At 41.3% G+C, this 15,007-nt stretch overlaps 1 protein-coding gene across 1 annotated transcript; it reads right to left on the bottom strand.

Annotated features, from left to right (window-relative positions):
• Positions 1 to 7,867: 7,867 nt before the first annotated feature.
• Positions 7,868 to 10,026, bottom strand: LOC127778930 (CASP-like protein 1D1). The gene is made up of 3 exons (XM_052305577.1): positions 9,476 to 10,026; positions 9,221 to 9,347; positions 7,868 to 8,374 (listed from the first exon to the last, which is right to left on the bottom strand). The coding sequence occupies exons 1-3, from the start codon at positions 9,748 to 9,750 to the stop codon at positions 8,153 to 8,155; spliced, it is 624 nt and encodes a 207-aa protein (XP_052161537.1). The 5' UTR covers positions 9,751 to 10,026; the 3' UTR covers positions 7,868 to 8,152.
• Positions 10,027 to 15,007: the final 4,981 nt, after the last annotated feature.

The following is a 15,007-nucleotide window of genomic DNA, read 5'->3' as shown; positions in this document are numbered from 1 at the left end:
GACAATTCACAACAGTGGAAGAGCTGCATGACCTAGTGCAACTAGGGGGAATGATCCAAGATATCCAACTCTCCCAACAACTGGATGAAATTAACTGGAACTGGAATCCTTCCGGGGCTTACTCTATTAAAGAAGCCTACTCCTATCAATTTGCAGGAACTTTTGCACGATTGGATTTTGATGCCCTATGGAAGTCACCAGCTGAGCCAAAAATGTGATCTTTTGGGTGGTTGATCCTTCATCACAAAACCCTAACAGCCCAAAACCTGCTAAGGCGTCACTGGCCGTGCAACTGGATATGCTGTCTTTGCACGTTTGCATTCGAGGATACAAATCATCTTTTCTGTGATTGTGTGTATGTCAGAGAAGTTTGGACTCTCGTTCATTCCTGGCGAAATCTACTAGTCCCTATCCTACAGCCGGCAAATATCTCTACTTGGTGGGATCAAGTAAAATCAAGATGGATCGACAAATCAAAAGCAGGGCGTTAGAGGAGCACGGTTAACTACTTGGTGGAATATTTGGCTAGAAAGAAATAGGAGAATTTTCAATAATCGTTCCTGTACAGTTTATCAGGTAGCCCATCTTGTCATGGAAGATCTAGACCTTAGAAGATCGGCTTTTAGGCACCCTTGATTGTTTTACTTTGTTTTTGGACTTGAAATCCCATTCCTGGGATTGTAAACTTTTTCCTTTTCCCCTTAATTAAATTCCGGCAGATCTTCTGCCGTCGTTCCTTTAAAAAAAAAAACTAACACTAGACAGTGATTGTTGAGTATTACTACCAACCTGTTGCTTCGGGCTCTGAGTGAAGTGAAAAGCTGAAAAAGGTAAATGCTGCTTTGACCGGAAGGCAGTTATTACAATTTCAGAAATTTCCTCACTCACAGGTAAACACAAATCTCGTCCGAAATTTACGGTTTTTTTTTGTTTTTTCAATTTGTTCGAAGTTAATTCAAATTCATTAAAAATACGTAAAACTTCTAAATAATTTCGGCTCAGAAATTTTCCGAAACTTCCAAAATTTCGATTCTTTCACCCCTCCCCCGGCCCGCCAAAAAAAACCCTAATTTAGAGATTGCAAACCCTGCTGAAGGAAAGGATGATGAAGGTGGTACACAGGACATGGAGGCTTGCTTGCTCCATGTACGTGCTCCCCATCAATTCACTTCCCACGAGGGCCTCGGAAGATCGGAGCCCAACACGGCAGCATGAAACCATTGTGGTGGCTGCCTCGGACGCAGCGAGCGCCCCGAAGATCACGTGCACGGGGATCGCTGCAGCGTCAGCGCGATTCAGGTGTAGACAGTGCAGAGCAAGTCTACAATTCCACAGCACCAGTCTCGACGTGCCTGAAGCAGCGGCCGTTAAGTACAACGAGCCGCATCTACCTTGTGAACAGGCCATGTCGTGGCATCTCCCTTCGGGCAGCGTGGTTGAGGAGTGCGTGCCGAGATAGTTGGTAACCTCAGCATACATCGCCATAGCTAAATGCTTCATGCCATCGATCAGGAAAAACTCTAGACTGTTCTTCACATCAGTGACACTACAGTTTGCCTACGATCACGCCATTCCCAATGCCCACCGTTCCTATACTTTTGAGATACAGAAACCATATTTTTTTCCCCTCCCCATAATCCTCTAGATATATCATAAGCTTTGTTTGCTTCTTCTCAGTTTTGTACAGTCTCGATTTATGGGAGATGATGGATCTTCGGATTTGGTGAGGGAAGAAGTACAACAATTGTGATGGTAGCTCAAGATGTCTTGATCTGTGACATTTGAAAGCCGAAGCTGATTTTTATGGATGCCATGTCTGCGATGACGGCAAGCTGCGTTGGATTTGTAGTTCACTAGGGGTGTGTGTTTAGATCACGCAAAAATTGAAAGTTTAGTTAGAAATTGGAACATGTGATGGAAAAGTTGGAAGTTTATGTGTGTAGAAAAGTTTTAATGTGATAGAAAAGTTGGAAGTTTGAAGAAAAAGTTTGGAAGTAAACATGGCCTACCGTTGTAGGTGGCCACCATAGATGAAACATTTATTGACAAGTCCTCCAATACTGGACTCCATGTCACTGACTCACTGCATGCTCTTGTGAACATGCTTCATTCAACATACCTAGCTACACATGCTAGTCATGGCATCTCCAAATCATTTTTTCATATAGTGGATAAAAATCCAACCACAATATTTACACACAGCCATCCAAATCATAACCTTTTTATTAAGTTGTTTTCTTTTAGTTTGGCAGTAGTAGTTTTGACCGTAATAAATACTTGGATCGATTGCATCTTAAAGAAGCAGTTGTGTATGAGTGCCACCTAAAATAGTACTCCCCCATTCAAAAAAAAAAACCTATACATCCTAATACAACGAATATATACATATTTTATGTTCAGATTTGTTGTGTTAGAATATATCGAATGTCTTTTTTGGGATGGAGGGATTTCTACTTTTGCCTATCTAAATCGGGCTTGGCATGTACGCTGCTTAGGTCATATCTCATGCTATGGCTTGGGTGAAAATTTTTTGCGTGTCACATCGGATATACGAACACACATTTGAAGTACTGAACGTACTCTAATAACAAAACAATTTACAGATTATGCCTGTAAACTGCAAGACGAAAATATTAAGCCTAATTAATCCGCAATTAGCAAATGTTTACTGTAGCACCACATTATCAAATCATGACACTATTAGGCTTATAAGATTCGGCTCGCAATTTACACGCTGTGTAATTAATTTTTTTTCTATATTTAATACTCTATATATGTGTTCAAACATTCGATGTGACAGGGTGATCGAAAAGCTTTTATTTGGGAACTAAACAGGCCTATATCCATCTGGTCCTGGGGCTCTGCTACACGTCACGGATGGGTTATGCCACGAATGGGCGCACCATGGGCTGGGTTAGGTGCTCTTGCACAAAAGGCCCAAGCAAGCCCAAGTGATAGGGAACAAAAGCTTGTGCAGCTGAATTTATGGGCATCGAATAGAAGAAAGGCATTAGAGGCTCGGGAGTGGTGATCTGGTTACGCATGAATTGAACCTTGTGAATGTCTCTATCCCTCTCAACTCCTCATACTATCTCTTCTATAATGTTCTAGAACCTTCTAGAATCATGTATAGCTTATTTCTTACCACTTTCCAACAAATACATGTGATTGAGTTGAATTAGAGATTGTTGCTATTTAATGGTGAAGAAGGTTGCTAACATATATCTGAGGTATAACAAAGAAAAATGGAAATGGCAGTGTAGATGGTATATAAAACATTTATACTCCAGCTCGTAGTTTTACAGACTTACGGTTAGTGAAGTACAAATTGACATAGCCCATTCTCGTCTTTTAGAAAGTTTAGACCTGAGTAAATATAAAGTTGATAAACATAATACTATACTAATATATTAGCCAATCAAAAGAAATAAATGCTTCTAGATAAACATGGAAATTATGATCATAAATAGTCCTTAAACCACAGTGAATACTAAATTTGGTACTACTCAGATTATTGAGAAATATATGTAATTTGAGCTATTCTTTCTGTCATCACAGTACTGGAATAACATGTTTATTTTTAACTTGGACATAGAATATGGTTTAAGAAAAAAATTAAAATAGCAATATATATGATGCCAGAGGTGACAGGAGAAAACGATTAAGATGTGTCTTCTTCATGTTAACTGGACAGCCCAGGCAGCATATGCTTGCGACCGTCGTTCCATTCCCAATACCTGTACCATTCTTACATATTTAATTTATAGAATAAATTTCTGTCTACTTTTAACTTCTAGATACATTGTAAGGTTTGTTTTCTTTTTTTTTTTCTATCTTGTCACCTCAATTTCTGGAGATTGAATCAGGGGAGTGGAGCAGAAATTGTTATGGTAAGATAACGATCTTGAAAGGTGAAGCAGTTTTCTGAACAGATGCCAACATGCGTATACATGGATGGCTAGCTCTGCTCTGCTAGGCTTGAGGCTGTAGGTGCTCACCAATACTTATTACTGTTTCAGACTTGGACTACAAATTTATCGCAAATTAAGCCCGTCGCTTGTAATGTACTCCTCGTCACTGTGATTCTGTGAGTTACTAACTTAATATTCATTACTACACAAATCATTTTTTGTAAAGGGGGCCATTAGGTTGCAGGCGAGCCACTTGTGTATGGGGAGAGCTGTGGAGATTGTGATAGCAAATAGCTAGAATGATGACATTTGAGAGCAGCAATAGCTGGTAGTTGTGTATGAATTCCAATTGTGTATGGCATTTTGGTTTATATATCTTTTGTTCATTATTGGACTCGAAGACAATTAGGACTACCATTATATTTTGCCAAGACAACTGTCATAGTCTGTTTCAGCCTACTTGCCAATCTACAGCCAAAATACCCTCAGAGTGAATTACCACCATCACCAGTTGATATAGTTTGCATTCCTAAATGATGTTGTTAGAAAGGATTGCTCGCTCCTCGAACCTTATATGGAACAGTTTTATTTCAGAGTTTCCATTCACATATCTATAATACAGATTTGAGTATACTTTGGGTCATCTTTTATTACTCGTGTTTCATATTGGACCACCCTTCAACTAATTTTTTCACTTTCGACCAGGTAATTTTACCTTTATGGTACCTTTATGGTACTTTGGATCACTCTACTCTTTTATCCATTTATATCTAATTTGTCATATGTCAAAGTAACGGTCAACATATATAGCTAATGGAGTTCATTACGAATAGGAGTTGGTGTACTTGATGGTCGTTCATATGGTTAAGAAGAGAGTCGGAGTGCTTCAAAGTGAAATAATTGCAAGATTACTCGGTCTAAAGTGAAAACATTAGCTGAATGGTGGTCTAAAGAAAAACGCTGGCATAAAAGATGGTATAAGGTGATTTTAGTACTAGTCTTGTTAATTCACCATAAATGGTGGTCGCTCGATCTACTGGCGGCAGACCAAACGAGAGTAGAAATACTCCGATTCAATTTTGGATATTGTTTGGGCTCATGGGACACAATAATATTGCTCAATGGAGCAAACAAAATCACTCAATTCCGACGAAACACGAGGTTTTCCCTTATTTTTCAGATGGAACGGAATCTAAGGGACTAATGGAAAAGCATATTGTGCTGATGTACGCATGTTCCACAAGTTTGTCCCCCTTACTTTGTGCCATTAGTTTAGGAGTTCATGGAAATTAAACAGGTGCGACATCACTGTGTTTCAGGCTCAAATGTTTGTTTGATCCACTCTCGCCGTTCCAGATCCCTCTCCCATTCAAAGAAGAGGCTCGCTCCGGTGCTTTCTACTTGTAGTAGAAATTAATCTGAGCCGTTGATCGTATTTAATCGTAGGGTTGAGATCTAGGTCTACTCTCACCAGATTTTATGGTAGTAAAAATGTGGAGGGGCATATTTGTCCAGAGATAATAATTCGTGTAGGGGTATTATCGTAATTTGTCATTATCTAACTGTAATTTGCCGAGCCGCCGACCGGGCCGCCGGTGATTTTCGCCCGGCCGCCGCCTGCCGGGTGAGGAGGAGCGGTAACCTGATGCGGTGCCTGCGTGTCGAGGCGCTGTGCTGTGAGTAAGATTCGAGTTATCAACTGTTGTTTAGGTTGGGTCTCAAAGAATCAACATACTGGTTCGGACCTGATACTGCCGTGCCGCCGCCTGCGATGACTGATGCGGTGCCTGCGTCAGGAGCTCGGATTGCGTCGGACGTAAAGAAAAGCGACGACTCCGCCGTACCTGATGAGAAAAAGAATTCAACCCATGCCAAAATTACCCTAAACTGTATTAAGAGATTACTAATCTACCCTTTAAAATAAACGGTTGAGATTAATTCTACTTGGAGTAGAATACTGCAAGTAAAGCGCATCGGAGGGTAACCCTTCAAAGAAACAATAACAACGGAACTTCTGTACAAACTTATGTGTATGTATGGTGAAATGGAAAAGCAACGGAGGTCCTCTGGTAGGCAGCGCGGCTATATATAACATACAAGAGCTAGCCAAGCTAGGCGTGTCAATTAAGACTACTAAATTTGTTAGCTTTAATAATTTACTGAAAACAACATGCTTCAGCTGTATTTACAATGAAGGAAGGAAAGGGGACATTGGAATTAACAGTACGCAACTTATATATGCCTGTGACAAAAAAATTCCCATTGCACATTGTTGGAGAGGCGATTCTCCGACAACAGGGTATGCCTGTGACAAAAAAATTCCCATTGCACATTGTTGGAGAGGCGATTCTCCGACAACAGGGTATGCCTGTGACAAAAAAATTCCCATTGCACATTGTTGGAGAGGCGATTCTCCGACAACAGGGAAGTGCAGAAGACCCCTCCCTAAAAATGAAGATCTGACCAGGGGTTAGTTGCGCACGACAATCAAGAAGACAATCTGCGGGGCCAAGCTCCCTGCCAAGATGATGAACACAAGAGATTTATAAAGGTTCAGGCCACCGGAGGTGTAATACCATACTCCTGTTTCTTTGTTGGTATGGATCTGGTGAAATACAAACTTTGTTTTTTCCAAGTTAGAAACAAGCAACCCTTTCTATGTAGCATATCCCTTTTCTTTTATAGTATAAGAAGAGGCTCACAGTGCTACTAGTCTACAGCCTTTTTGCCTTGTTATTCGGCCTTCTTGTCAACACCGGCTAGTCCCCTCCAAAAATTCCCCGAAAAACCTACCTAACAAATATGATTACAATACCCCAGGCTCCCCGGGCTCGCATTTGGGCCAGCTGGGTGCGCCAGCATGCTCACCACGTGGTGAGTGGTGGGCCTGGCGAGTCCCAGCCTGCCCGAAATAGTGCCATGGTTACAATTTTGCCTGTTTGGCTGAATCGGGTGTCGCTGGGCATGTGCGACGCGTGTCTAGAGAACCACCGGTCCTAAAGATTCAGCGCTAGCGGCCTATTCACGTCTTTTCGTCTCCAGACTGGCTGGGGTTCCCTTATTCCATTATTTTATCTTGCACCAATTTGTTTTACAATCTTTGTAGGTTTGATGTTATCCATGTGTTCCTAATATGGAGATGCAACTAAATACTCATTAAATTTATAATTAGCTTATACATGACCTCGGATTATGGAATATAACAAATGTCATGTTGTGTTAATTAGTTAAGTTGTATAAATCTTCGAAAATGCGACATTAGTTCACTTAAGTTTCTACTTAATGCTCATGACACCTATTTATATTATAAAGTGCATTTGAAATCCAGAAAGACACAAAGGACTCAAGTCACACCAAAACAATCATGCAAAATGCAAGCACTCACTATGCTTTATTTTCATTTTAAATTAGCAAGGAAAAAGTTTTAAATTGTTTCCAAATTTTTCATAAGCGCACTAGCTATATTAGACATATCTAGGTCTTAGATGGAAAATTTTTAGATTTTTATTTAGGAACATCATTTTGAATAATTTTAGATGCAAAATTTGAAATTTAAATTTTTGGGTATGTTACATGTACTACAGAAAATTGCATGAATTTTGCCATGTCCATCAACACAGTGACGTGATTTTGTAGTGTCTCCTATTAAATTACATAAAATTTTAGTGTCATGCGATAAATTTTACCATTAAATTAATATATATGACCCAGATATATGTAGTACTCCCTCTGTCCCAGATTCATAGCTAAAAATGTTTATATTTTTGGACGGAGGGAGTATATAGGTAAGCTTTCAGGGCCAGCCGCTACACGTAAACACAGGCGCAAAGCTACCTGCAAAACATTATATTTCTCGGTCGATAACAACATATAGATCACCTAACTGGAATACTTTGTTTCTGCTACACAAGACTCGATCCACACGACGAATGATAGTAAAATTTGATGCAACGGAATGCGACAACGTTAACGTACATGTTCTAATTCATTAGTTCAACCATGAAACATTATATATAACTGAGAGGATAACGTTGAATTTCCGGAGATGTGAGACAACAGCTAACATATACGGCCGGCAGGCACTAAAAAAACATCACACCACCCAAATGTTTCAAACACTTAGGGACAAAAACTAATTAAACACAAGAATCCATGCACACACGGACGGTCGATGCGACGACGGAAGCAAGCAACTCTACGGTCCGGGGGCGGCGGCAGCAAACAAGTTCATGGGGAATGAATCAACGGCTTCGGCGGTAGAGGGAGTAGGCGTTGAGGAAGGCGAGGAGGACGAGAACGATGGCGGCGATGAGGGCGAGGAAGGTGGAGCTGCCGATGTGGCGGCAGAACTTGCCGTAGACGTTGCATATCTTGTTCCACCGGGTGTGGGAGTTCCCCTTCAGCCCCACCCACGCCACGGCCCCCGCTGTCCCGGTCGCCGATGCCATCACAGCTGCGTAGAACTGCCACGAATTTGCACGCAAGAGCAAAAATAAATTGGTCAGAAATATAAAAATTCCATCCCTTTTAAATTTAAATACGTCGCGTTATATATATACTCCCTCCTTCCCTAAATATTTGACGCCGTTGACTTTTTTAAACATGTTTGACCGTTTATCTTATTCAAAAACTTTTATGAAATATGTAAAACTATATGTATACGTTAAAATATATTTAACAATAAATTAAATGATAGGAAAAGAATTAATAATTACTTAAATTTTTTGAACGAGATGAATGATCAAACATGTTTTAAAAAGTCTACGGTGTCAAACATTTTAAGACAGAGAGAGTACCATCTATTAGTGTGTCCGATCCCCTGATATGTTCGTTGAATTTCACACACCATGACTTGTCGTACGTACGTTGTGTGTGTGATTTGATATTAATTTGTTGAATATTTTTCCTTTGCTTTAGTTTTCATACTAGCCAAGTCAAGGCGGTGAAACTGACCAGTATATACTTCAAGTAACGTTACTACTTCTATAACGAAATATCTGCAGGCTACCTTTCCAATCATCCGTCGATATAGAGTATATATACTGTGATTGATTGAATTAGTCGTTCCCTCTTAAAATACTTTGATTAAATTTTGATAGTATAACTCTATGCTCTGACTAATATGCCCGAGTTACATCAGCTAGGGGGAGGCTACGTCTGTACGTCGAAAAATCGACGGTCATACATATACTATTTAGTTAGTACTACTATTTGACAGGATAATTAACGATCGCAAGAGCAGTAGTAGTTCGGTAACCATGCATGCATATGCCGTGTTGAAACTGTTTACGCATGCATAGAGAGCTCACCACATCAAGCAGGATGAGGTAGAAGAGCGTCTTGGCAGAGCAAGCCGAGCTGGAGAGCAACCTCACCGAGCTGATGGCCGTGATCAGGCTGTAAAAGCACGTCGCGCACAGCGCAGCCAGCAGATATCTACAGCCAAAAACCATCCCAAAAGTCAACAACATATATAGGAGTAGTACACAATAGTATATATATCCAGTACAACAAAGCAAAAAAACAAAATCAATAACATATTAATTATTTTTTAGTGTACTCACATGAGCGCCGGTGAGTGCGTGTACTTGGCGGGGACCGGCGCGAGGATGAACTGCGGCGGCCGGATGACGAACGGGACCATCACCGTCTGCTTGGCGGTGACAAGCACCACGAGCGCGGACAGCGACACGGCGAAGAGCAGCGCCCTCAGGGCCAGGTTGGCGCCGGAGCATTTCGCCGGAGCCGGCCCACCGTAGCGGCCGCCGCCCGACTCCGACGCCACCGTCGCCGTCTTGCCGCCGGAGCTCGGCGCCGTTGTGCCATCCACGGTGGCCATATTGCTTCCTTCAGCTAGCTCTAGGTACAAGTTTTCCAGCAAGGTCGCAACTCGCGCACGGACAGTTAGTTGTTGGTGTGGAGCACGGCTGTGTTTATATATATAGATACGTAATGTCCATATAGATATCCGAACGATCGACGCCGTGTCAGGATGCACGTACGACTCGTCAGAATGCACGCTGTCAGATCAAGCTAATTAGTTGTCTGATTAGGAGGCAATCTTCTTAGTTATTGCAAGTACACGAAGGGGAAGATATAGTGATGGTGACTAGCTAATTTGGCGAGCTAGTTGGAGCTTTCATTAGCTCTCGCTTAGGTTGGACCGGTGTGGCTACGTACAATGACTAGTCGATGGATGGATGAGCCATGCCGCCATAGGGCATTCTTATACGGCAACTACCTTCGACCCGGCCGGGCCGATCGATCCTTCAATTCGTTTGTTATTTATTGCAGTCTTGTTCACATCTTGGAAAGTCAATGCTCATGATCCACTTGTTCATAAATATAAAGTGGCATAGAGAAAATTGATTTGATCCAAAATTAACTTTGCTACCATCACAATTGTAAAATATAGTTATTTCTATTACAGTGCCTTGTCCTAAAATAAAACTATTTCTCTACTTATCATCCTCTCAAGTCTCACCAATCACAACTGTTCTCTATTCAATTTCTTCACCAACTTTATCTTCTCAACCAATCAGAACATTTCTCTAATTATTTTCATCTACTTTCTTGCTACTTGTAACCATCTAAAAAATACTTACATTTTGAGACGGAGAAAGTATTTCTCAATCGACTTATAATGATTTTTTTTTTGTAAATCAGCGAGGTTTACAAAAGATATGCCCAAAATTTGCGCAATATAAAAAGAACAGTACAATTTTTCTATGACATAAATTTACTTGTTAAGTTGCTTTATATTTTGGAAAAAAAAAGTCCATTCCATTTCCTTACTTCTATTTCACTGGACCACTTAACCCTCTAAACCATTCTTTTTCTCATTTCACTCCCGAACTATTGAAAATGGTTCACTCTTCACTCCCCTTACACTATTTTTCCTTGTCTCTATACTTATGTGTCAACATTTTATTTTTGATTTTTTTTTCTCACTGTTTACGTAGGTTAAAAGCACTTAAGACTGATTTAAATACAAAACTTTACTGGTAATAGTACCATTTTTCAACTTTGATAACAGTACCGTTTATGGCTATAACTAATTTGAACTTAAAATACAACTTGTATAAAGAGTAAAAAAAGAGAAATGATATTAAGGTGTAAAGCGAACCTTTTCCAATCGTTTAGGGGTAAAATCAGCCACAAAAGGGTTCTGGGGTTTCTCTCATCTTTTTATATGTTCACGTGCTTATTTATTTACTTTATATTTTCCTGCACTTCTCATCTATCGCTATTTATTTGTAAAATAATATATATTTCATCTTCTCTTTAATAACATTAGTAGCTCTCATAGTTGAATCTAGTATTTCCCCAAGCTAGCTAGTTAATCCAAAATCTAATTAAGAATCGATTATTTCGGCCCTGCCAATTTTGAATTTGCTGTCTTACTGCAAGTTCCATTCCAAATGGTACGTTACAAGCTTCGGCTGAATTGATTTTGTGTTTATTTACAATTTCTTTTTCATTTGTTCATGTCACAACTTCAATTCGATTTTAATGTTTTCCTGTTAGGAATTAGTCACTAGAACGGATACCCTCATCTCAATCGGGCGGTAAGCCTCATCTCAATTGGGTATGGCGTCCGTCACAGGCTAGAGATCACTGATGTGAAGAGTTATCTCAATCGGGCAAACGGTCAATCGGGCAAACGGCCGTCACGGATGATTCCATCTCAATCGGGCCCTAAGTAAAGCCCGTCACCGATAGTTTTGACACAGACGACCAGTCAAACTATAGCCCGTCACAGATGACTTATCTCAATCGAGCCACAACTAGCGCCCGTCACAGATGACCCTTATCTGTGACGGGCATTAACTATAGCCCGTCACAACATTAACTATAGACGGGCATTAACTATAGCCCGTCACAACATTAACTATAGCCCGTCACAGATGACTCATCTGTGACGGGCATTAACTATTTAATCCAAAATAAATAAATTTTATTTTTTGGCTAGCCCTCACTCATGTGCACCCATGCTCACAGATGAGTCATTTGTGACGGGCATTAACTATAGCCTAAGTCACTCATGTACACCCACTCATGTACTTCCCAGTCGGTCACCTATCCCGAAATTGCTCCAGACCAAGCACGCTCTTTGGAGATTGGCTTCCGGAAAAGTAGTTGTAACATGTTGGTATGAATATTCTATTAATCCTATTAAGCCCTAGACCAGGATGTCAAAGTGGGGTTATTAAATGATTTCAAATGGAAAAGTCACCAAAACCAAAGTTGTAGAACTCATCGAGGTGCAAAATTTTTATTTTGGTCATTTCTCCATATGACTCTATTTAAACAATTTGAAATTCAAAGTTTGAAAAGTTCAAATAGAATTTTAGATCAGTGAACGACTTCAATTGAAAAAGTCATCAACAACAAAGTTGTATAACTCATCAAAATCTATAACTTTTATTTTGGTCATTTTTCTATATAACATTTTTTGAACTATTTGAATTTGAATTTGAAAATATGACAACTTCAAACAATATTTTCAAATACTAAATGATATTGCGAGGACCCAAAATAGGACCTCCTATGTGTATAAGTGCTAGTCCAGGATCAAGCTAGCACACACAGACACAAAGATAATATCACAGCCAACATCACGAAGGAATCCTAATATTTAATAATAATAATATCTGTGATAAGCCTTATGGCTAAAGTTTACATTTATTCTGCCACGAAGGGCCAAAGGAAAATATTAAAATATCAGCGGAAATATGATAAATGCGTAGTAGCTCCATTCAACTTGCCACAGGCAGTCAACTGGGACTCACGACCTATTCCTCGTCTTCAGCAGCAAACTCCTCCGGAAACAGCGGGAACCTTTCTTCTGGAATTGGGGGAATTGCAAGGTGAGTACATGGAATACTCAGCAAGCACACAGAAATATGCATATGCAAGGCTGACAACAAAGGCAATGGTTATTTTGCATAACACAGCAATTTGCAGTTATAAACAATTTATAAACAGGTTTAAAACAATAGTTACAAATAACGGGTATTACCAACTATCCATCCGCACAGGATTCGTCTACACAGGACCACATAGCTATATTAATTAACCTGCACACAGTTCATTCCCAGTTTTCACAAACTACCCCTCATGAGATATCACCGAGCATGTCCATGACCGCGGACGCGGCTATTCGAATAGATTAATTAACACTCTACAGAGGTTGTGCAGCTTGACCCACAAGATACATCGTCCTTTTAACGGCCATGCGCAAGTGTCACACTTCAGGTTGTGTGCGGCCAAGGAGTCTGTAACAAGGCTTTTTAGAAACTCCGTCCCAACACTGGCTTCCCCCATGAGACAACTTTCCCTCACACAGACAAGAAAGTCCCCATGGCGGACCTAAACTCCTATCATCTAGCCACCTGGGCCGACAGTGCCAAGACTCGGAATCCTACTGGGCCAGGTTCTTCCCATGAGAACATGTGGTTGCACATTTGGCTCAGATCCATGACTTATGAAGTGAAGTCCTTAATTGACCAAGGCAACTTGCCAAACTACAATAGCACACAGCTCAACAGTAGGCTCACACAGAGACCATACCCGGCAACGATCACACAGATACATTACCACCTAACCAGGTTCACACAGAACCACCCATCACCCCGGTCAAAAAGGTTTTATCCGCCTGTTGTTTTACACGGTGCAACACATGCTACCAAAAAGATAGCACATAGCCACACAGTTCATATAAAAGTGATTATAAGTATATGATTAATCAAAATTATATTTTGCTTGTAAAACAACCTTGAGCGGCTAAGCATAACTACTCTCCATGAGTTGAGCCCAATGTTCAACTCACAAAGACTAGGGTGATAAGGAATCATGGGCAATCAATAATTATCAAAGGTAGGATAATAATAACAATTAGGTCATGCTACCCATCGATGGTTTATAAACAAAACAATGCATGTATTCAAAACAAAACATTTCACAAATGGGTTTAATATGTTCAAAGAGTGCACTTGCCTTGATCCCAGTACTGTCCTTGCACAGCGTCTTCTGAAGCAAACTGCTCTTCCGCTCCAACGTCTACACGATTACAAACGAAAAACAAATAAACACAAAGAAAAAAATAACTAAATAACATCAAATGAAATAACCAATTAAACCAGGAGGTAAAGCTCAATTTTAGAAGAATTTAGGAAGAAGAATGGATCGAATCGGAGTTCAAACGGAAAAGTTATGGCCGCCGGAAGTTTGAATTCGGGGAAAATCCGAGGATAAAAGAAAAAGGAGTATTCCGAGAATATTCTCTGGATATTTAATTTCGGAAATTGAATTAATTTCGGATAGGAAAAAATATATGTGGGCCCACTGTCATTGGCATAGAGTGTATGGGTGGACTCGGTGTATGTGGACTCGATGACGTGGAACGACACGTGGCGACACAAGGCGATGAGGTGACACTAACATGGATGGATATAGGGCTGACGTGGCGAAAGAAGGGATTATGTAGATCCAACGGCTGGGATTTGATCTAGGGATTTGGACAGCTTAGATTTATTTGAGGATTTTGGATGGCAGGTCCCACACGTCGGTGTCATAGGGGAGAAGGCAAGCAGCAGCTGCTCCATCACACGGCCTGGGCATGCTCTGGCCATGGCAGGACCGGCGGCTCCAGCGCGGTGGCGTCGGCGGCGTTCGTCGGCGACGGTGCACGGCGGCTGCGGCAAATAGCGGCGGAGGCAGAGGAGGTCGAGGCCAACGCGGTGGCGTAGCACCGAGCTCCGGGATGGCGTGGAGATGGCGCACGGCGACGAGAGGCGGACGCCGGAGTTGAGGTGGAGAGAGAAACGGCAGCGCGAAAGGGAGAGAGGGCTCAGCCTCGGGGCTTTACCAGCGGCGGCGGCACGGGAAGGAGATGGTGACGACGACGGCGCGGCTCCCGACGGCGGCACGAAGCAACGGCAGCGGCGGCTGCTCACGGTGGAGATGGCGGTGGCTTTGGAAAAAGGGGGAAAAAGGGGCGGTGGCCGACGGTATTTATAGGGGAGGGAGTAGCTAGGGTTAGGGAGCACGGCGCAAGCTTTGGAAAAGCGGCGGCTCCGAATTTGGCGGCACGG

The sequence above is a fragment of the Oryza glaberrima genome, chromosome 7, assembly GCF_000147395.1.
Source record: "Oryza glaberrima chromosome 7, OglaRS2, whole genome shotgun sequence".
NCBI lineage: Eukaryota > Viridiplantae > Streptophyta > Magnoliopsida > Poales > Poaceae > Oryza > Oryza glaberrima.
Note: the sequence above shows the minus strand (reverse complement) of the source record. Positions and strands in the feature narration are given on the sequence as shown.

Coding starts and splice junctions, on each gene's coding strand:
- LOC127778930 (XM_052305577.1), bottom strand. CDS start 9,750: ATGGCCACCGTGGATGGCACAACGGCGCCGAGCTCCGGCGGCAAGACG. Junction 9,348..9,475: donor ACGCACTCACCGGCGCTCAT/GTGAGTACACTA, acceptor TTTTGGCTGTAG/ATATCTGCTGGCTGCGCTGT. Junction 8,375..9,220: donor ACCTCATCCTGCTTGATGTG/GTGAGCTCTCTA, acceptor AATTCGTGGCAG/TTCTACGCAGCTGTGATGGC.